The 21841-nt window shown below is 37.6% G+C and overlaps 2 protein-coding genes across 3 annotated transcripts in view; both read left to right on the top strand.

Annotated features, from left to right (window-relative positions):
* The window catches only part of LOC129244518 (farnesyl pyrophosphate synthase-like), a 33563-nt gene extending 24981 nt beyond the window's left edge, over positions 1–8582 (top strand). The window contains exons 2-9 of the mRNA XM_054882189.1: positions 1274–1289; positions 2858–3006; positions 4427–4509; positions 5694–5764; positions 5840–5980; positions 6055–6416; positions 6487–6716; positions 7993–8582. Coding sequence (XP_054738164.1) covers positions 2873–3006; positions 4427–4509; positions 5694–5764; positions 5840–5980; positions 6055–6416; positions 6487–6716; positions 7993–8177 — 1206 coding nt within the window. The 5' untranslated portion in view covers positions 1274–1289; positions 2858–2872 and the 3' untranslated portion in view covers positions 8178–8582. The remainder of the gene's footprint in view (positions 1–1273; positions 1290–2857; positions 3007–4426; positions 4510–5693; positions 5765–5839; positions 5981–6054; positions 6417–6486; positions 6717–7992) is intronic.
* A 4815-nt stretch (positions 8583–13397) lies between these two features.
* LOC129244514 (farnesyl pyrophosphate synthase-like) lies at positions 13398–20634 on the top strand. 2 transcript variants are annotated; one of them, XM_054882186.1, is made up of 8 exons: positions 13398–13503; positions 15067–15287; positions 17881–17969; positions 19242–19312; positions 19387–19527; positions 19621–19982; positions 20046–20272; positions 20450–20634. In XM_054882186.1, the coding sequence occupies exons 2-8, from the start codon at positions 15082–15084 to the stop codon at positions 20632–20634; spliced, it is 1281 nt and encodes a 426-aa protein (XP_054738161.1). In that variant the 5' UTR covers positions 13398–13503; positions 15067–15081. The 2 variants fall into 2 exon arrangements, with proteins under 2 accessions (XP_054738161.1, XP_054738162.1); XM_054882187.1 differs by having other exon boundaries at positions 15051–15287.
* The last annotated feature ends 1207 nt before the right edge of the window (positions 20635–21841 follow it).

Genomic DNA, 21841 nt, shown 5'->3' with positions numbered 1-21841 from the left:
CATTTTGATTGGTTTTGTTATACAATTTGGTGTAAAACTAATTCTCCTATCATATCAAAAATCTGATGAACTTCATCAGCAGCATGGCTAACACTGCCTCGATTTAGTCACCGTTCATAGTCCGCAAATACTCAACCCTCCGACCTCTCTCCTTTTGGTACTATCGTTTTCCTTTATCTCTTTTTCCTCTCCCTGTAATGGTATCACAAAGTATAAATCAAACTTCTTTCGTCCAAGTGGGCCCACTTTCTGGACAACCATTACAACCTAACCGAATCACCCTATCGAAAGATTTATAATTTTTGCAAATGGCGTCGCACGTCAATCGTATTAGACACTTGAGGACTAGAAAGCTGCAGTAAACAAACAGAGCACGTAAAGATCAAAATAAAGATATCCAACACTCAAAATCATTGCTTTTTTTTCGTTTAGTCAAAATGTTATTCAAATTGAATGATTAGTTTTGCGCCACCTTGTATTTACTCTCCTTACAAAATTTCAATTTAAGTTTTAAAAAGGTTACACCTTTTTTATGATTTTATTCGAGCATTTTGGAAAGTCTTACATAATTTTCTCATTTCGGAGGAGCTTTCATCCTGCATTACCAACTCGACCAATATTTCACAGCTGCAGTTTTGTCACTTTCATATTGCAACTGAATGGCTTTGTTGTGGGGACTAACAGCTTGGGTTGGCTTGGCGTAAAAAAGAAACTTAAAACAGATTCAACAAACAGATCAAAATAACTAAGAGACTAATACATATACATATACATATATATATACATAAGTAGGATTACAAAAGTAAGTATTTATTTGTTAATTCCTTTGAATATCGCATTGGCATTCCGTCTTTAATATCCGAGCCCAATACTTATGCACAACCTCATGTAGTGCAGTCTCTAACTGCTATTTGGGGCTGTAATTATGGGAAAATTATTCAAAAATATAAATATTAATTCAGTTTGAAGCTCAAACGCAAACTTTCCCCCTTGCTGTCACTCGATTGCGCGTATGGCATGGACTTGAGCTTGACTTTATTTTAAAGCGGTCAAGTTTCATATTCTCGCAGTAATAATTTGCTCTCGGTTCATTACACATTTGCGGGGTTTATACTTTTAAAAATTAAGGGTAAAACCGATAAAACATTGGCAAAATAAATGAAAACGGGATAAGCGATAGTGAAATTGAGTTGAAATTTTGGTTGAAAACATTTCGAGTAAAAGGATCAAAAAATACCCATCATAAAGTGGATAAGTCGCAGTGATATTTTTGGGCAACAAATTTAAAGGTAAACAAAGAGCGAATAATAATAGAAACAATTTTTATTGTTTTATGTACCATATCTACAATGGAACTACAGCTAAAATTTCGGTCAGACATGGATTTTTAGCACAAAGTTAATGGAAAATATTTAGGGTGAGATCGCCCATTCAATCATTACTTACGACTACGAGTACTTTAGTAAGGAAAGTACTAAAAAAGACAGTCATACTATGGATAAATGAACTGTAAGAGTTGACCTCTCTCTCGGTCATAGTCAGCCAGTGAGAAGTTGCCGCGCCGTGTCGTTCTAATCAAGCTTTCCATCCATGCCACACATCTTTGATGTGGCGTACTGGCTAATTGAGAAAACGTGGCGGAGCAACAGTATTGGAATTTGTAGTGGCATTCAAGCTGCACTGAAAGCCCTTGCTAACCCACGCTGCTCTTCGAAGTTAGTCGCTGAATGTAAGACAAAACTGAACAGTGTTGCAAAACACAACAAAGTTAGTCTTATTTGGGTGCCTGGACATTGTGGTATTGCAGTGAAAGAGTTAGCTGATGAATTGGCAAATGAAGGCTCTGCAAGTATGCCACTAGGCCCTGAACCCTTTCTAGGTGTCAATTCCGCGTCGATTCAACTATGGATTGACGACTTCATGAGGTCTACCCACAGAGGTCGTTGGTCTGAGTTGAACTCGTGCAGAGTAGCCAAGTGCTTTGTGAAAGAACCAAACAGGAAAATAGCGACCTTTCTCCCAAATCTGAGCTGAAAGGACCTGAGAGTACTGATGGGTGTAATCACAGGGCACAACGTCTGTGGTCAGCAGGTGGCTACCATGGGGGTCGTGGAGAGCCCGATAAGCCTATCCTGTCTTGAGAATGACGATACTGCAGAGCATTTTCTCTGTAACTGTCTTGCATTTTCCAGAATCATACTCAGGATATTGGGTTGCGATACACTGAGTATGGACAAAGTTCATACACTTCCTCTCCCGGATCTCTTAAAATGCATCAATGAATCCTAGAGATTTGTGGAAGAGTGACCTCAAACTAATTTATCCGCTTTTACCATCCACCTTTTTGTCTTTCCTATCTCTATTTTTTCTACTGATTTCTATCCGGGTGTAGTACAATGGTCTACTGACTGAGTGGTTGGACTTGTCCAAACCCCCACAAATCTAATCTAATCTAAAGCTTTCCATTGAGATTCCTCAAAATTATAAATTTTTTTTCAAACGTTTTACTTCTTATTAGGTTTTTGTTATCCTCAAAATTACAAATCAGCCAATTTTTAGAAGAATTTATGCCTATTTGAAAACGTATTTGAATCACTTAACATATTTATTTTAACATATATTTTTTTTTGTATTTGTAATCTAATCCTGTAATCGTTTTATTCTGAACTTTTTTCGTTTTTTACTGTTTCTGGATATTTACACACGTAAATGTCTGAGAACAGACACATTTCACTAATTGAGTTAACTACAGCACCTCTGACCCACTTATGAATTAACCTGGTAGCATAAAAAAGTTAGTGGAATTTTATTTTCACAACTTTCAATTACTAAATCTATTGCAATTGTTATTTCATAGGAAATCACAACGAAAATGCTTTCGAAAGTACACAAATGGCCACAGATATATTCTACTGTACGGGCAACGATTGGCGCATGTTGTCCCCACGCCAACAATACAACTTTTGCTCAGCCGCCAATGTCCCAATGCATTGGAAAATCAGAGCGGTAAGAGACAATTGCATATGTCATTATGAATCCACCATGAAGCTCATGCAACATACAATATGAGTTACATCTGTAAGCACGTACATTATTTGTAATTTATTGTGCAATAATTTCGTGATAATGGAAAGCATTAAGAAGCCCCGGTAGCCTAGAGCTCGAAAATTTAGGGTATTTTCAGATTTTTTTTACAATAAAAAAAATTAAAAACGATATTTAAAATTTTTACGCTTTTTAGATAACTTCTTTTACATACAAAAATGAAAAAAAAAAGTTTTTTTTTTTAATTTTAAAAATGGCGCTGAAGTTAATCCCTCCGAAAAATTAGACCTGGACGGTGTTGTCCATTTTGTCTCTTCTATTTATTTGAAAAACAAAAACCAAACAGATTATTAATCAGTATGACTGCAGCTACTAGACTATGACTAGCTACTGTTGCATACTAGAAAAAAAAATTCACTAAATGGCGTGGTTTTGAATTTTAATTTAATTTAAAAACAATAAATTTTAAATTAAAAAAAACGGGATAATGAGTGGATAATGCGACCATTGATGCCGTCGCGTGACGAATCTGAGTCTACCTGCTAAAACGGCTGTAGAATCGAAAATACTGGGAATATCGTTCCATCAACAAAAGATTGATTTTTTGAAAATTCTAGACCACCGGGACCCCTTAAGACTGTGTTAGCCGGTTATCATGTGGAGAGTTTTTCTATACTCGCTAATATTCCCAAATTAATCACCCAATTTTTTTTTGCATGACTTTTTTTACTAAATAAAAATGATTTTGAGTGATGCAAATTTGTATTTGACCTTCACGCGCTCCATTACTTGCCTTTTTGTGTGCTGGAGTTGTCTAGTGCACAGATATCAAATATGATTGACATACGACGCCATTTGCAAAAATTATAAATCTTCCTCTGGGGTGATTAATTTTATGCTACCTTGCATATTTACGAGTGTAAAAGCAAGTGGAATTTGAAGGTGATTTCAAATGATTAAATTCACATTAAGATGATCAAAAACAAAAACTTTGTTGATGCTACAACCGAAATTTGTTTTATAGCCACCAACGCTTTGAAATTCATCATTGAATTCCCACGGCAAGAATGTACCTTTCCACAAATTTGGCTTACAAAATTTTATTTACAAATCGTTATTATTTGTTTCCTAAGCTGAAATCTGCATTGAAAGTTGTCCGTCAAAGGTGTGAAAAAGAGAGCGGCGTCCATCCGCAACTCGCATCGAGTATTGTAGAGTGATAACAAATGAATATTTATGTAGAAAATAAAATGCTTTGCAGGGTATGTCTCGTCATTTCATAGCCACTTACTGTACGTGTTTATACTTATATATTTTCCGAAACTATGTATTTGATATTCTCAATTTACCTAATATTGGATATTTTTGATACTTTCTTTAGTGCCTGTTCAACAATGGAAAATCCTTACCCAGGTGTAAAGATATCGGATGAAGAGAACCGTGAATTTATGGACGTATATCCAGGTACATTCATACATACTTTTATACCCATAATTGTAAAGCTTAGAGCCTTTCAGCTATGCAATAGTCAAGAGGTGTACGACTGTAAATTAACAGACCCCTCTCAGAATGTTATTCAGGGCTTTCCTTAGCCGCAACCGAACGGATTATGTGTGGGTGCCATTCGGTAGGCTATAGACTGAAACCTCAAATAAGAGAAACAGATTTTTCTTATACCGGTCGTCCCTCAGTAGAGAGGAGATAACCTCTAGGTGCAAAAAAATTCAGCGATTCTCGAAGTTTTTATATTTTTTAAATACTTAAATTTGTGTACTTAAAATATTTAATCAGTCTCAGTCAAGGCTGCTACACATTTTTTGACGCTGTTTATTGAAAAAACGAAAGTGTTGCCGTGGAACTACGAGTATTTTGACATATATCGACCCTCGGTTATCTAATCTGAAAAACCACATACAATTTGAAGCTTTATTTACTATCTGGTTTTGTATCTGTTTTTTGAACTTGACCTTTTTTTCCAACGTTTCAAAGTTTCTTAAGGTTTGTGGCCTTTATTAGCGGAGCATTCAAGTAAGCCTTGAAAATAAATTATTTCAAAAGTTTATAAGGCAAGGTTGTCCCCAAGGTTGTCGCCCCTTCTCTTCGCCATCATCCTTGATGACGTCATGAGCCAACTGACTCTGCACAAAAAAGGCATCGTATGGAGTTTTACCGGACATCTCGAGGACCTGGACTTCGCCGATGACATCTGCCTCCTTTCTCACAAACTATCTGGCATGCAATCGAGAGAGTTTACCACAATAACGCAAGGCAGATATTGTTTGGGGGATGCCCGGTAGAATTCGTAACGATGCACTGTGGAGATTAACGAACGAGGAACCCATCCTTAAGCAAATCAAACGCAGAAAGTGGCGATGGATGGGTCACACATTAAGAAAACCACCAGATAGCATCAAGAGGACGGCACTGGACTGGAACTCGCAAGGGAGCAGGGGTCACGGTCGACCAAAACACACTTGGAGAAGGCCGACGCTGCGCGAACTAGCAGATGCCGACATCTCATGGGACGGTGCAAAAACAACAGTACAGAACCGTGTAGGATGGAAGAGTCTTGTCGAGGCCCTATGCTCCCGAGAGGAGTGAACAAGGAAAAAAAAAATCAATTCTACCTACATTTTTTTTATTTACAGATATTGCGCGTGACCTTGCTGAGATAGTTGGTAGGGACAATAACAAGGACGCTGCAAAATGGTTTAGAAAGGTAACGGCACTAATTTTCCAAGCTGAAGTCAAATTAAATCACCCTTCACTACAATATTTCTTGATTAATTTATAGGCCTTGGATTATAACATAGCAACGAACCTCAAAAAAAACGGTCCAATCACCGCTTTGACTTACAAATATTTTGTCAAGGGCAATGAACTCACTGCCGAAAAATTGAAATTGGCTCTCATACTTGGCTGGTGTATTGAACTGGTGGGTATCTCTATTAGTTATATCTACATTATTGGTAAATTATCTGATTTCCTACATTTTCATGCGCTCTGTAGCTGCATTACGCGCTCCTCATGTTCGATGACATCATGGACAAGAGCACCACACGTCGGGGCCAGGTGTGCTGGAATGCATTGGAAGACGTTGGTCTCAATGCTGTGAATGATGCGCTCATGATTGAGAATTCCACCTATGTATTGCTCAGAAAGCACTTCCGTCATCTGGATTGCTATGTGGATCTGATAGATTTGTTCCATGAAAGTTGCTTTGAATGTTTACGTGGACAGTCAATAGATATGCTCATTTGCAAAAGGAATGTCAACACTTTCACTATGGAGGCGTGCAATTCGATTGTGGACCACAAAACTGCATCTCATTTGCTCTATTTACCTGTAGCTGCTGGTATGCACTTAGCGGGGTGAGTACAAATTCAAATGGTAACTGAAATTCACAAAATTTGCAATAATTATTAACCGATTTATGTTTAGAGTTAAAAACCAGAAGATATACGATGAATGTAAAGCGATTACATTTGAATTAGGTCATTTCTTCCAAGTGCAAAATGATTTCCTTGATTACTTTGGAGATCCTCACAAAACTGGCAAAACTGGCACAGAAGATATACAGGCTAATAAGTGTACCTGGTTGGTGGCATCTCTCTTGGAAAAAGCTAGCCCGGAACAGAAAAAAATTTTAGAGGAATGCTATGGACAAGATGGTAGGTGTAATCATTCATATGAGCAGGAAAATAAAATCATAAAAGATACAAATATCCACGTAAACCAAAATTATGGATTAAAAAAAGTTTCTCATTAAAGAAAAAGACAAAGAGCAACATGATTTAGGGCGTATTGGCTGGCGCAAAGTCCAAGTAAACGATTATCTCACCAGACTTTCTCTCTTTTTCACTGCGAGGAATCTCCAACTTTCGACCCTCTTTACCACCTAGACAAAGGAGGTCAAACTGAAACTCAAGGTAAAAGTCGATGACACACCAAATCTGACTGTTAAGACACACAACCGCAATTGCCACTAGAGCCAAAATCGTTTGCCGGCAGCACTTGGGCAAAGACAAAGAAATGTTGCTATCGACATTTAAGACAATTGACCGGTCGGTTGTAAACTATACTGCGCCTGTCGCCTGGTCACTAGTGACACGCAGTGAATGAAGCTCCAAACTTGCCAAAATACTGCTATTCGGACAGCGACGGGTTGCCTCCTGATGTACCCTCTTCAACACCGATGCTCCCTCTAATGGAGCACAATAAACTGCACAGCAAGCAGTTCCTGTTAGGGCCCTGCCGCAGGTTTCACCCTTGCAGACACCTGCTTGAGCTAGAACCGCCTCCCAGGCACGTCAGGAGACACATTCTTAATCACGCAGACGAGATCCAGGACAAAACTAACAGACATTTTCTGGACCAGACAGTGTTTAGACAGACAATAAACGACATTCATGGGGAGACCGTCATCATCTTCGTAAGCTCCCGACCACCGAATGTCGTAATCGGAGTCCCACCACCACCTACAGCAGCTGAAGAGCTCCAGCTTCCCCGTGAGACCCACGTAACACTGGCACAATCAAGTTCTGGACATTGTAGCTGGTTAAACTCCTACTTATCCAGAAATTACCCCGACATAGTCCGGCAAGTGAAGGCACCCCTTACGACACTAATCACCATTTCACATGCTCTTAAAACCCACTCATCTAACATCCCTCTCCCTTTTGTAACTTCCTCTGGACCCAGCCTGCCGAAACAGCAAGTTTCCTGGGGCTACCTTCAGATGAGCTAGACGAAGACGACCGGGGATATACACTACACTGACAGGGCTTGTATTACTGCTACAACAACAGCAACAACAATAGGGCATATTGGTATATAATATGTTAATAATTTGAAGCTCCAGTCGCCACTTCAATTTCATTTACTCATCAAAAGTCGGTCATACATCACATAACGAATTTGAAATGAATGTACCCATTTCCTTTTCAGATCCCGAGAAGCTAGCTCGTGTTAGACAACTCTATGAAGAATTGAATATACGCCATATCTACGCCAAATACGAGGAAGAATCTTACAAGAGGATAAAAAAACTTATTCAAAACGCATCGGAGGATGCACCACGTGAAGTTTTTCAATTGCAACTTAACGTAATTTTTGATGAAGCATTCCTATAATAGAAAAGTAGTTGATAAGAAATAGTAAATAGTAATAAATTGTGGGCTGAAAAAATGTCAGCTACTAGATAAGTAGATACTTTGGTAATATTTCAGAGCTAAATCGCACCGAGACCGAATTGTGCTGGATTATTTGACCAAACTCCAAGTAAATACCATCGTGCAAGCACCGTATTCACCTGATATGGCTCCGTGCGACTTCTTTTTGTTTCCCAAGTTGAAGTTTCCCCTTCGTGGAAGGAGATTTCAGTCGCTCGATAGAGGAGGTCAAAGAGAATGCGACGAAGGAGCTGAAGACCATCCCTTCGTCGGCCGACCAGGGGTGCATGGAGGAGTGGGTTCAGCGTTGGCACATGTGTGTTGCTTCAGATGGAAGGAGATAAAATGAATTTGCCTGAAATTTAACTCTGTTGTTGTTTTATTTAAACATTTCCGGTACTTTCTGATAATAGGGTATATATATAATTGGCGCGCACACCCGTTTTGGGTGTTTGGCCGAGCTCCTCCTCCTATTTGTGATGTACGTCTTGATGTTGTTCCACAAATGAAGGGACCTTCAGTTTCAAGCCGACTCCGAACGGCAGATATTTCTTTTATGAGGAGCTGTTTCATGGCAGAACTACATTCAGAGGTTTGCCATTGCCTGCCGAGGGGCGACCGCTATTAGAAAAAACGTTTTCTTCATTTTGGTTTTTCACCGAGATTCGAACCTACTTTCTCTCTGGATTTCGAACGGTAGTCACGTATCAACGCATTCGGCTATGGCGGCCGCTTAATATAACTAGTAAGTACACATATAATCCGCTTTCCAAGTATGTAACCTTCTAGGTCGTTGGCAATACCAAGTGTTTCAGATTTTCTTCACATTCTCTGGACAAAATTGTATTAATCTCTCGCTTCTTTCATTTCGATTCCCTAGACCGAAACCTTCAGTTACACCATAAATGCGTGGACAGCCAACTTTTACATTGAAATCTTCTTGAATGATGTCATGTCGTGTGGTTTAGTAAGCTTTAGAAGTTCATCTATTTCTGTGAAAAACTAGCGATTCCATCATCGCTCTTATCAACCGTTGGCGCATGCACTTGCAGGATGTTAAGTTCAATGGATTTGCATTGCTTTTAAGTAACATAGTTCTATCGGACTTAGGTATGAAAGCAAAAATGTTATTTGCAATTCTATATGACAGCTACACTTTTTCTGTGATTTGCATTTTGATAGCCTGGAAAATATATTTTCATATTTTCAGAACAAAATTCTCCACTGTTTGGCCGCCAAGTTTCACTTAATCCAAAACATCTATTTTTAGTCTATTAATTTCCATTTCGCCGTTTTTTATCTTATAAGCGGCATATAAACTGAGTGCATTCCATGTTCCAATATTTAACCTATCATTAGTTTTATCCCGGGGATTCTTAAGGGTGCTAATTTACCGGAGACTGAGGACCATTTCCGTTGTTGCACTGCCATATTTTATTTCTATTAGAAAATTGCACAATTTTCGTGGGATAAAATTAGATGCGCAACTAAGTTCCCGCTGTTTGTCAATAGATGGCGCCAGCAGTGTGTGCTAGTCGATTCCAACATAACCTAAACGTCATAAACCAAGCTTAGACATATGGTAAACAAACTGCTTCGACACATTAGTGATTTTGTTTTGGTTTTTGTGAAAATGTCTGATTTTGTACCGAATAATCGTCATTTGCGGGAAGTGTTGATTTTCCTCTTTCATTCGAAAACTACGGCGGCTGAAGCGCATCGAGAGCTACAAAAAGTTTATGGAGATGCTGCTTTAAGTGAAACAACGTGGCGAGATTGGTTCCGTGGCTTCAAAGACGCTGATTTTAATATTGACGACCGTCCACGTGAAGGAAGGTCAAAAACCTTCGAAGACACTGAATTGGAGGCATTGCTCAATGAGGATCCGTGTCAAACGCAAGAAGAGCTTGCTTAAATATTAGGAGTTACCCGCCAATCCATTTCCCAGCGATTGGAAGCTTTGGGAATGATTCAGAAACAGGGGACTTGGGTTCCTTATGAGTTAAAACCAAGGGATGTTAAACGTCGTTTTTTCGCCTGTGAACAACTACTCCAGCTGCAAAAAAGGAAGGGTTTTCTTCATCGCATCGTGATGGGTCATGAAAAATGGATTCGTTACAGCAATTCAAAGAGAAGAAAGTCATGGGGGACTGCCCGGTTATGCTTCTACGTCGTCGCCTCGGCCGAGTATTCACGCTGCGAATGTTATGCTATGTATTTGGTGGGACCAAGTTGGTGTTATTTATTATGAGCTGTTAAAACCAAGCGAAACCATCACTGGGGATCGGTACGGACTTCAATGGATGCGATTCAGCCGAGCACTGCGCCAGAAGCGGCCGCAATACGTGGGGAGGCATGAAAAAGTGATTTTACAGCATGACAACGCTCGGACTCACGTTGCCAAACTCGTTAAAACGTACCTGGAAACACTGAAATAGAAAAATAAAACCCCACCCGCCATATTCTCCAAATATTGCGCCGTCCGATTAGCACCTGTTCCGATCGATGGCACATGGTCTAGCCGACCAGCAGTTCCATTCGTATGAAAACATTAAGAAAATGTCTTGACACGTGGATAGCCTCAAAAGATGAGCAGTTTTACCGAGACGGTATACGAAATCTCCCAGAAAGATGGAAAAAAGTAGTCGCCAGCGATGGGCAATTCTTTCAATGATTCACTTGTAACCATTTTTTTTCAGACAAAAAAGTTGCATTTTCATTCAAAAACAGCGAGAACTTAGTTGCGCACCTAATACATCAGTGGTTTTCTGTGGCATTATGTAGGGCTTAAATTTTTCCACCTTAAAACTCAGTCGTCCTTAACATTGGAAACAGTCGCTGCTAATTGTTCGCCCCGAGTACTTTATCTCCACGGTACCTGCCATTATCTGACGGGCTTTCCCTTATCCGCCACCCAGGGATGCGCCCGATGGAGTAAGACCCACACCCCGCACGAGCCATGTTTTACGACAAGGCCCGATTACGGGCTCATGCGAGGTCTCAAAATACTCTACTTATTTTAACCCACACAGCTCAAGTTGAAGGCGTGTATTCGTGTATGAGGAGATCCATGTTCTGACTCAGACATGTAATTACATATGGATTGTTAAACCACACCAAAAGTACAAGAAGGAGGCTTATCTCTCAAACCGGAGTTTCTGAACAAAGCCAAGCTACTGTTTATTTATTTATTTTTACAAGAGTTACAATTATAAATAACTGTCACACGAAAGTAGTAAGCGCTGGCTGCCAGGGCCTTCGGCTTATGATAATATAAACTTAAGTATCTATATACTAAACATACATACTAATATACTAATTTGTTTTTTTGGGTGAGGTAAAGTTAAGGGAGAGGAAGGATAGTTTTTGGGGTGAGTGTTAGGAATAGCTTTTATGGATTATATGGATTGTTCAGAGCTTAATGATCTATATACTTAATCTAGTTTGTGAAATGAATTTACAAATTAAGGAAATACTATTAATATCTGTGTTTTTTAATAAATCAGTGGGCTTGCAGTTAGGAAACATCGCATTTCTACATTCCTCCCATTTTTGGCAGTAGTCAAGAGTATGTATGGTTGAGTAATCGATGGAGTTGCAGTGAGGACAGAGTGGTTTGGGCGAACCATTTAGCAAATGAGCGTGAGTCAAGCTACTGTTATTTAGACAATTTGCTACCCCAAACCAAATTGAGCAGGTCAAATCTTACTACCTACGTCGCCTCTGTCCAAGTCTAGATTTATGTATTTTTTTAATCGGCCATATAATTTTGCTTTTAGTAGTGTAATTAAAATTTATTAGCAGATTAAACTTTTAAAAATATTTTATTCCACTTTAAACAGGTTGAAAGTCATTAAAGCGAATTATCTAATTGTATTTACTTTCAAATATAAGCACAAATCCACAAGTAATTCGTGTTGAAGGTGGTAGTGTACGTATAAGTTGAGGTTCTGTAAATTCATGAAGCTTCGCTTGAAAGTTATCGCAAATCATCTAATTACAAGGTAAACATTGCAAAAAAGATTATTGGCCTAATTTTGAAATAAATACAATTTCGAAATACATAAAACCAAATGCGATTGCGCGTATCGAGTGAGCTTGAGGGTGGTTCTATTTCAAAGCTACTACGGAGGTATTGCCCTCTCAGAGGCGAATTGTACCTACTTCAAAAATATTAAATCCGTTACCACAAACTTGATTTTTTTTTGTTGTTAATTTTGTCATAAAATAATTTGAAATTAGTCAACAATGCGACGTCAATTTACTGATTTTAATGGAGTTAGTCACAAAATTCTACTTAAAAAGGCGGAATCAGTTGAATTTATTTCAAGCCTAGTGAAGTGGTTTGCATTCTACCTCACTGATACGACCCATTCATGCACATAAATTACCCTAAATTAGATGTCATCTAAGATGACAATGCAGACATTTTCTTGATTTCGCCTGGTCTGATGTACAGAAATGACATGAAAATACAAAATACAGTCACATAGAGAACATAGAGAAGATGTGTGTCTGACTGCCTCAAACTTCAAGAGAACTTATGAAGGTACCAAACAAATTTTAATGCAGGCAAATGTCAGTATTTATATTTCACTAGCCATAAATGTGCGATTGATTTCCAGTATAAGATAGTCACTGATACCCTTACAAAAATTTATGAAAAGAAAGACTTAGGGTTCAGCTTTATTTCGAATGTCCTTTTTGAAACATACACACTTTATGGTTGACAAGTCTAAGTCTATGCTTGGCTTTGTAATGAGGCACTCAACTCAAATGAATTCCAGGATTATTCACACTCAAGAGTGGGTGTAAATACATTTCGAGTCTGTGTTGCCTTGATAATTTGAAAATGCAACTACATCAGGTTATTTGTACTTAATGGTGAACTACCCTAATAATACGAAACAACAAAAAAATGTGCTAGCAATGAAATATGTAAAAAAATAAGTCTTCACTAAAGTGCAACTTACTTTTAGGACTTGCCAATTTCAATGGTACGAAGCGAATCAGATTTCTATAAATTATCACATAAAGTATGGAAATATCTCTTTGCTCCCTGCCGTAAAATGCCGTCTTGCAATCAGAATATGCGTTCTCTGGGAAGAGAACTGTAACGATTGCACCATGAAAGCGGCAACATTTTAAGTTCACAGCGCAGTTATAATTTGTCTCTGGTGCTCTTGAGATGTGTAGTGATTTTCTTAAAGATTTAAAATTCATAAATGAAAATAAAATCGAATAAGGCAACAAAAATCTGGAAAACGCGACAAAACGTACCAAAAATGTTGGTAAATTTATTGAATTCAGTCACAACAACAAAATTAGTAATACATTTTCTGCAAAACGGTTTCGCATTGCGGGATTTTCGGCCATGGGCAGACATCAAAACTATTTTACATCATTTTTTCACCATCCCCTGTTTTTAGTTTAGTTTAGTTACAATAGAATGCCGGACCTCCACAAAATTTACAAAGATTCGGTGGCACACCTGCGTACTCTATAAAAACTAGAGAATTCACAGACTGAAAATAAATTTTATCAGAAACCGGAGTATACTCGTCCAAAGCTTATCGACGTTCTGAATTCCGATTCGGGGCCATAATTGCTCTGGTGGCTGAGGTTTCTAAAATATTATTTTCACTAAAAAAAAAAGAAAGTGGTCTATATTTGAGGTTAAGTGAAGTTTCTTCGATAAAAAAAATAAACAGCATCTTGAAGTTTTTGTCTTCTTTTATGAGTTGAGTTTGCTGTTTCATATACAAAATGTAACAATTTTAATGAAAAACCTTGCGACACTAAATTGTGGTTTACAGAGAGAAGAATTAAAATTAATAAAGTCATAAAGTTGAAATTCAGAAGTAACTATCAGAAATATTCAAGGCTGTCCAAAGATGAAGTGATCAAAGGACATTTTCAATTCCTACTCGTTCTTATGCAATATAAACTTAATTTGGTTTATTTGAAACCCATACTAGTAATCTGCATTTCGCTGAATTTAAAAAATATTTTTTTTATAAAAAAAAAAATTATATTAATAAAAACCTCACTGCACAGAGAAAACTATAAAATATTTGGCCACTGGACTTGCAACTATTATATATTTTTTTTAATATGGTAGACAATGTCGAGCTTGTAAATCTTGTTTGAAAAAAGTTCCAAGAAAAATTTTAAATTTCAAACATTAATCTCTTACGGGCAGGAAATAGATTAGGTGGTAGCAACACAACGTTGGAAGGTAATCGCAGACATTTAGTATGGATATGTCGACCAGCCGGCAAAGAAGAAGAATTCCTTACTAAAAAAGTTTCGAGAAAATCGTGAAACTAAAATTTAAAATAAATACGTTTTTAGAAAGAAAAAAGCAATGAATTTAGCTGCCATAAAAATAATTGAAATTTGCTTTCTAAATGTTACTGTTTTTATAGAAAAGGCAACACTACGCTTAGTTTTCTATTAAATGCTGACCAACAATCCTGTCCTGAAAAAATCTTTAAAACAAAAAATAAAAAAATGCATTCCAATTCCACCCAGTCGCTGCATTCAGGGTTGTAAATATTTTCGAAAATATCTCAAATTAGTCTCTCTAACTTTGAGTAGATAAACTCAGATATCTGTATTTATTTTCAAATATTTCAAACGTAGCGCCATCTGTCCCCTCCATTTCTAACAGAAATAATCTTTCGAAGCCACATTTGTTGACAATATGAGACAAGTTGGAATGCAGATACAAAAAAAAACAAAAATAAGAATATCCACGAAATTATCCAATTCACATATAAAAATTAATTCCCACGAATATCCCGACTGCGCAGCAACTAAGTAATTTATTAGCTTTATTACTTTGTAGAATCAGACTACCAAAATGCTTTTATCGATGCGAGAATGGCCTCGAATGCATTCACGAATAGTTGCACGAGTCATTTCAAGCGCTAGCGGAACCAAAAGCAAAACTGATTTTCCCAGGAGCGCATCGCAATATCGCACTTCTATGCTCGGAGTCGGAAAGCATCGCACCAATCAATTGACTATTCAGGAGGCACACAAACAAAATCTTGGCAGAACTATGTGGTAAGTGAATGTGAACGGACAAAATTTTATAAAAATATTAAAATATGGATCATGAAGGATTTACTACTTATGTATATACATATAAACCTACATATGTATGCAATTTCAAGCCATCAAGGGGAACAGACCTTCTTACATTCATGTAACTGCACTGTTAAATGTTCTGCAAATTAACAGCTTGAACAGAAATTCATCCAACCAAGTTCTTATAATTGAAAATTAACGAAAATTATAAAAAAAGCCTAGACAGAGAGTAAATGTTTTATATTATGGCATTATAGCTGTTTTCAAATATTATTATTATTTATTAGAATAATATAAAATATTACACTAACTTAAAAACAAAAAAAAAAAGAGCTGCTTGGGCCCTCGGCACTTGGTAATTATAAGGTTATGTTTAAGTTTTAAGGTATAGGATAAATTACAATTTTACAAGCTTTCAATTAGGCCGATTACCTTAATAAAGTTATATATTGTTCTCTGTTGTGGTATTTTTCAAAAGTTCGGAGGGATTTTTGGAACCAAAGATAGGTCACGTTTAGTATTCAAAGGTCGAGAAGGTAAAGAAGAAGGTGTTCATCTGTTGGCCTGGAGTGACCGATCCTTAAACGCACGAATACAGAAATTTGATTCATTGATAATGTGGATGCATATATTGCTTTTTCACACTTTGGGTTAAAAGCTTCATACGGGTGCCCGAATTGCGCCTACGATGAATATTTTTGTCGAAGGAGATAGCTGTTTATGTAGGCTTGAAGGTCTTTAGAGACAAGTGGAGTAATTAGAAAGACTAATAATGAAGGGCATCGAGATCTAAAACTTTTCAGCTGCATAAAACATTGATTAAATATGCTTTTTCAACATAGAAATGGGAAGTGTAAAGAACTCAATATACATATAAAAAAAATTTCCTATTTACATCTATTACGAAAATTCAGTTTCTGCTCGGCTTTTTTAGGCGTTGAGTAATTATAATAAAATAGAGTCACAATCTCGAACAAAAATTATTTTGTATGTGAGATGCCAGTGCTGCCCATTTCCCAAGTAAGGAGTATACAAATAAGAGGATACACAAATCATCGTCTGGAGTAACAAAGGTGACCAATGATGGCTTTGCTCGTAAACACAAAGAGTAAACGCTCATTATAAATAGTGGGCAAAAATGGATTAATTTTGATGAAAATTGGTTTTCCAGTGAGGTATACTACGCTGAATCCTATTACTTACTCAGTGTTTAAATATTGGGTTGGGGAAAAAGTAATGTCGTATTTTGTCAATTGAGCGCGACATTTAAACATATCTTGCGTTGTACTGGGTACTTTTTCCCCCGGGCCCGGAGTTTTCAGAGGGGCCCGGACCCGAGGGTAATTCCAAGAAATTTTCTGCTTGAAAAAATATAGTACATAATACTTCTACCAGAGTTCCGTCAGAGACTTTTTTTGGTGTCACCATATCGAATGTTATGATCACGATTACGAAGAATAAATATAATATGGTGATACAAAAGTGTATATTACTGAGCTCTTATTAAAATGGAACATTTCATGCTACTGATTTATAAGGTAATTAATAATTATAGTGATGATTAGATTAAATTTAGATAGTTGTATTTTAAATGAAGACCAATTTTGAAACGTAGTTATTCTTTAAAGCAATTTGTCCTTACATTGATAAAGAATTAAATGTAGAGATAGCAATAATACTTTTTATAGACTAGAGATTTTTGATTTTCCACTGGGTATGTTATTATATAAATAATTATTTAAATTCGTTTCCCCAGCTTTTCAGCTGCGTTTTTTATTTCAGATCTGCTGAAGAGTTTTCTAAAATTCATTTTAATCAATCTTTCATAATTAATTCTATCAAAAATTTTATCAATGAGTTTTTCAATGTTTAAATGTTATATCACTATAACATAATACGCATTTTGGGGGCCCGAATACTCTCTCCATGGCCCTGGTTTGGTGGGATTGGAAGGGAATTATCCACTATGAGCTGCTCAACTATGGCCAGACCCTTAATTCGGTCCTCTACTGTGAGCAACTTGACCATTTGAAGCAGGCGATTGACCAGAAGCGGCCAGAATTGGTCAATAGGAATGGTGTTGTGTTCCACCAGGACAACGCTCGTCCTCACACATCTTTGATGACCCGCCCGAAGCTACGGAAGCTCGGATGGAATGTCCTATCGCACCCACCATATGGTCCGGACCTGGCACCAAGTGACTATCAACTCTTCCGGTCCATGCAAAACGCCCTTGGTGATACCAAGTTTGCCTCAACAGAGGCTTGCGAAAACTGGTTGTCTGAGTTTTTTGAAAATAAGGAGGGGGGGTTTTATAAAGGGGGAATAATAAAGTTGCCTTCTAAATGGCAACAAGTTTGCGAACTAAACGGGGCATATTTGACTGAATCGGATAATTCTAAGTATTTCGATCACAAATACGACATTTCTTTTTCCCCAACCCAATGCATCGAAAATACTGCGGGTCCTCCAAGGAGTGGATATGTATAATTTCAGTAAATCTGTTAAAATTAAATTTTCTCTGTGAACATCAATTCTGATTTATATTTTATTTCTGATTAATTTTTAGTACGAGTACTTCGTCAACAATTGGAAATCTTTCTGTGCCCTTGGCGATAGGAAAACATGAGATTCGTGAATTTATGGCTGTATATCCAGGTATTTATGTAGCAATAAATAAAAAAAACAGTTCGTTTATTATTCCAGTAACTGTCACTTTGAGTGGTGGAATAAAATTCGCTTTTAAATATTTCATTGCCATTCATCTTTATTCAACAACTTTCGTTTAAGAGGTTACATGGGTTTCGTCGGGTAAAAAAAGGGATATTTTCAATATTTTTTTTTTCTATGTAAAAAATTATTTATTTAATTCAAACTTTTTTCTGTCTAGGTCAATAAGAATAATTTCCGAAATTTTCAAAAAAAAAATTAAAACTCCTCCATTGTGACGTCATTTCCGGTGACCCCTCGAAAAAAAGGTGCGTCCGCGTTGTCAGCATAACTCCTGATAGGATCATCAAAAATGAAAAAACAAAAATAAGTGTTTTAGTTAAGACCATAAACTCATGCTTGAACGAACATATTATATTTCCAAAAAAATTAAAATTTCGGTCAAATTTGCTTGAAATTTTTTTTTTATACTTAAATATAACTGAAAAAAAAACAAAATCCTTCGTCCAAGCACGAGCAAATTATATCTCGAATATATATATAATTGGCGCGTACACCCTTTTTGGGTGTTTGGCCGAGCTCCTCCTCCTATTTGTGGTGTGCGTCATGATGTTGTTCCACAAATGGAGGGACCTACAGTTTTAAGCCGACTCCGAACGGCAGATATTTTTATGAGGAGCCTTTTCATGGCAGACATATACTCGGAGGTTTGCCATTGCCTGCCGAGGGGCGACGGCTATTAGAAAAATGTTTTTCTTTTTCTTTTAATTTTGGTGTTTCACCGAGATTCGAACCCACGTTCTCTCTGTGAATTCCGAATGGTAGTCACGTACCAACCCATTCGGCTACGCCGGCCGCCTTATCTCGAATACCTGTGTAAAATTTCATCATGATCGGTTGAGTAGTTTTCGATAACATTTGACAACCGACTTTGAAAACACGGTTCCAAGAAAAACGCGTTTAAAATTTTGAGTAACAATAAAAGTGGCTTGAAGCGCACACATTCCACTCGACTTTAAAATTTAGGATAATATTCTTGAGGTGTTGTAGAAATAAGCCAAAAAAATATCGATTTTTTGAACCCACGAAACCCATTTAACCCCTTAAGTTAAACTTCTCATTTAATCCTCTTACGAAAATGGCCAAATTTCCTTTTTGTTTTTGTGAGATGCCCTTTTATGGTGGAAATTCATTCTGTTTGCATTGGATATTACATTTTATTCCTTTTTTCAATTCTAATGGTTCTCAATTCATTTACAGATGTTGTAAGCGAGCTTACGGAGTTTGCCAATAGATACGAAAGCAAAGTGGCTGCAGACTGGTTCGAGAAGGTAGTGAATACTGATTTTCTAAACTTATTTCAAAGTTAAACAGTGATCAAAAAAAAAAAATTTATACGTCACAGGCTTTGCAGTACAATTTGTCACCAACCAATATGAAAAACAGTGTAATTACCGTTTTGACTTACAAACATTTAGTCAAAGGCGATCAACTCACTGCGGAAAACTTAAGATTGGCGCATTTGCTTGGCTGGTGCCTTGAACTGGTAGACATTTCACTCCTTTCACAATCATATTGTTGACTCCTGACTTACATATGTAGATATGTATATAATAATACATTTGTTTGTGTTTCGCAGCTTCACTCTGTCATCCTCATCACTGATGATATCGTGGACAACAGCACCACACGTCGGGGCCAGTTTTGTTGGTATAAATTGGAGGGCGTTGGTTTCAATGCTGTAAACGATGCGTTCATGATTGAAAATGGAATCTACGAACTACTCAAAAAACATTTCCGTCACTTGGACTGCTATGTTGAACTGGTCGAATTATTTCGCCAAAGTACTTTTAAATTTATATCTGGGCAGACAATGGATATGCTTGTTGCTCGAAGGAGCGTGAGCACTTTCACTAGGAACATATACAATGAAATTGTAATGAATAAAACTGCCAGCTACTTTTTCTATTTACCCATGGCTGTGGCTTTACATTTGGCGAAGTGAGCAAGCAGAAATATTTTCTATAATAGAACCAAAAATATTTTAATAATCTTCATATTTAGCGTTAAAGACCAAAAAATGTTCAGCGAATGTGAAGCCATTGCAATTGAGTTAGGTAAATTTTATCAAGTACAAAATGATTTCCTTGATTGCTTTGGTAGTCCTGACTTCACTGGTAAGATTGGCACAGACATAGAGGCCAATAAGTGCACCTGGTTGGCTGTGGCGTGCATGGAATTAGCCAACCCGGAACAAAAGTCGCTCATGGAGGAGTGTTATGGACAAAATGGTATGTATAAACCTTCATATGTACGTATTCAATAACCAACTTTGGATGCATCAAAGCAAAATATCGACATTTTCGAAGCAGTTTCAATTGTATTTAGTCACTTTCATTACTAACTTAGCATAGCATGGGAACCTCCAAGGTCTTATATTCAAGGCTATTCACTTTGCCCAATTTCAGATCCTCAGAAGATCGCGCGTGTTAAGCAGCTTTACGAAGAACTGAATATACCCAGCCTCTATGCCAAACACGAGGAAGAAACATACAACAGGATAAAAATACTTATTCAACAGGCATCGGTTAAGGTGCCGCGTGAAGTTTTACAAGAAGTTCTTAACACAATTTATAAAAGAGAAATTAAATAAAAACTAAATACAGTCAGAAAAAAGGAACCGCCATTTTTCATAGAGTATAAAAGATGTCTTTAAATTTTTTTTACGTAAAAGTATGTACAAAGCTACGAGTCGCAATTACTCAATAAGCCGTGTAGTCTTCATCGTTGTCGAGTAACGCCTGGCATCTTCTTCATGCTTTGAACCAGCTTTTCTGAGTAGCTCGTCGACAAAAAAGACTAGATTTTGCGAACTTGACGCGCGAGTTACTTTAAATCATGGGCTGGCCTTCCGGCAAGATGCGATTTCATAGTTCCCCACACATTTTCAATGGGATGGCGTCTGAGGAGTGGGAAGGCCAGTCCAATACTATGACGCCATTTACTTTTTTTTCTATTTTCTTTTTATCAAGAACTGATAGTGCTTGGCGTAGTCACAAAGGAGGGTCCCGCTAAAAAAGTTGGACGATACCTTTATCCTGTTTTTTTGTCATCACTCGCTCAAGCCGCGCTCGGAAAAGTGATCAACATTTTTGTACACCTTATACCGCTAATTCCACATCACAAAAAACGTTTTTGATTTTTTCATCACTTTCGCAGCCGCAGACTACCGGACCACTACAGTGCGTTCCAAGTGGCAGAAGATGCAATCAAAGAAGCAGTTGATTGGTTGCTCGCACTGTCAAGGAAATAAACATTTACTTCTACAGCCAAGCCGTAGTTAAAGGTCTGGACGCGCTACTGGTGCGCTCGAAACTAGTCACGGAATGCATGACTTCCCTTTCGATCGTATACAAATTCTTTGAAATTATGTTTATTTGGGCAATTGGCTCCAGAGGAAGTGTGGGAAACCACTGGATGAACTAGTAAGGCAAGAAGATCGTGAGGTAGTTTTCCCGTGAAATAAGTGTATTGCGAATCTGTTGAAAACCTGTGGCCTGCTCCTGGAAAGGTGAGCTTCGCGCCAACTCAGCCAGCGCTAGATGCGTGCAAAAACGTGCAAAGTCGTAAGGTCTTCTGGCCGCGCATAACTCAGAGGCGCTCTTAGGTTAACAATGCCGCAACTCTCGAATGTTGTGTATTTCCTTTCGAAACTTTGCTAGTTAGGCATATACGCGGTGAGACGTGGTACTACTTCGAATGCTATAGCAGTTGCCTGGAAAAAGAGGTGAAATAATCTCAGCTCCTTCTACTTAACTATCCTGTTTTTATGGCATCTTGGCTCTAACTTCTTTACTACG

This window comes from Anastrepha obliqua, chromosome 4, assembly GCF_027943255.1.
Source record: "Anastrepha obliqua isolate idAnaObli1 chromosome 4, idAnaObli1_1.0, whole genome shotgun sequence".
Classification (NCBI taxonomy): domain Eukaryota; kingdom Metazoa; phylum Arthropoda; class Insecta; order Diptera; family Tephritidae; genus Anastrepha; species Anastrepha obliqua.
This window is presented reverse-complemented; position numbering and strand designations above follow the sequence as displayed.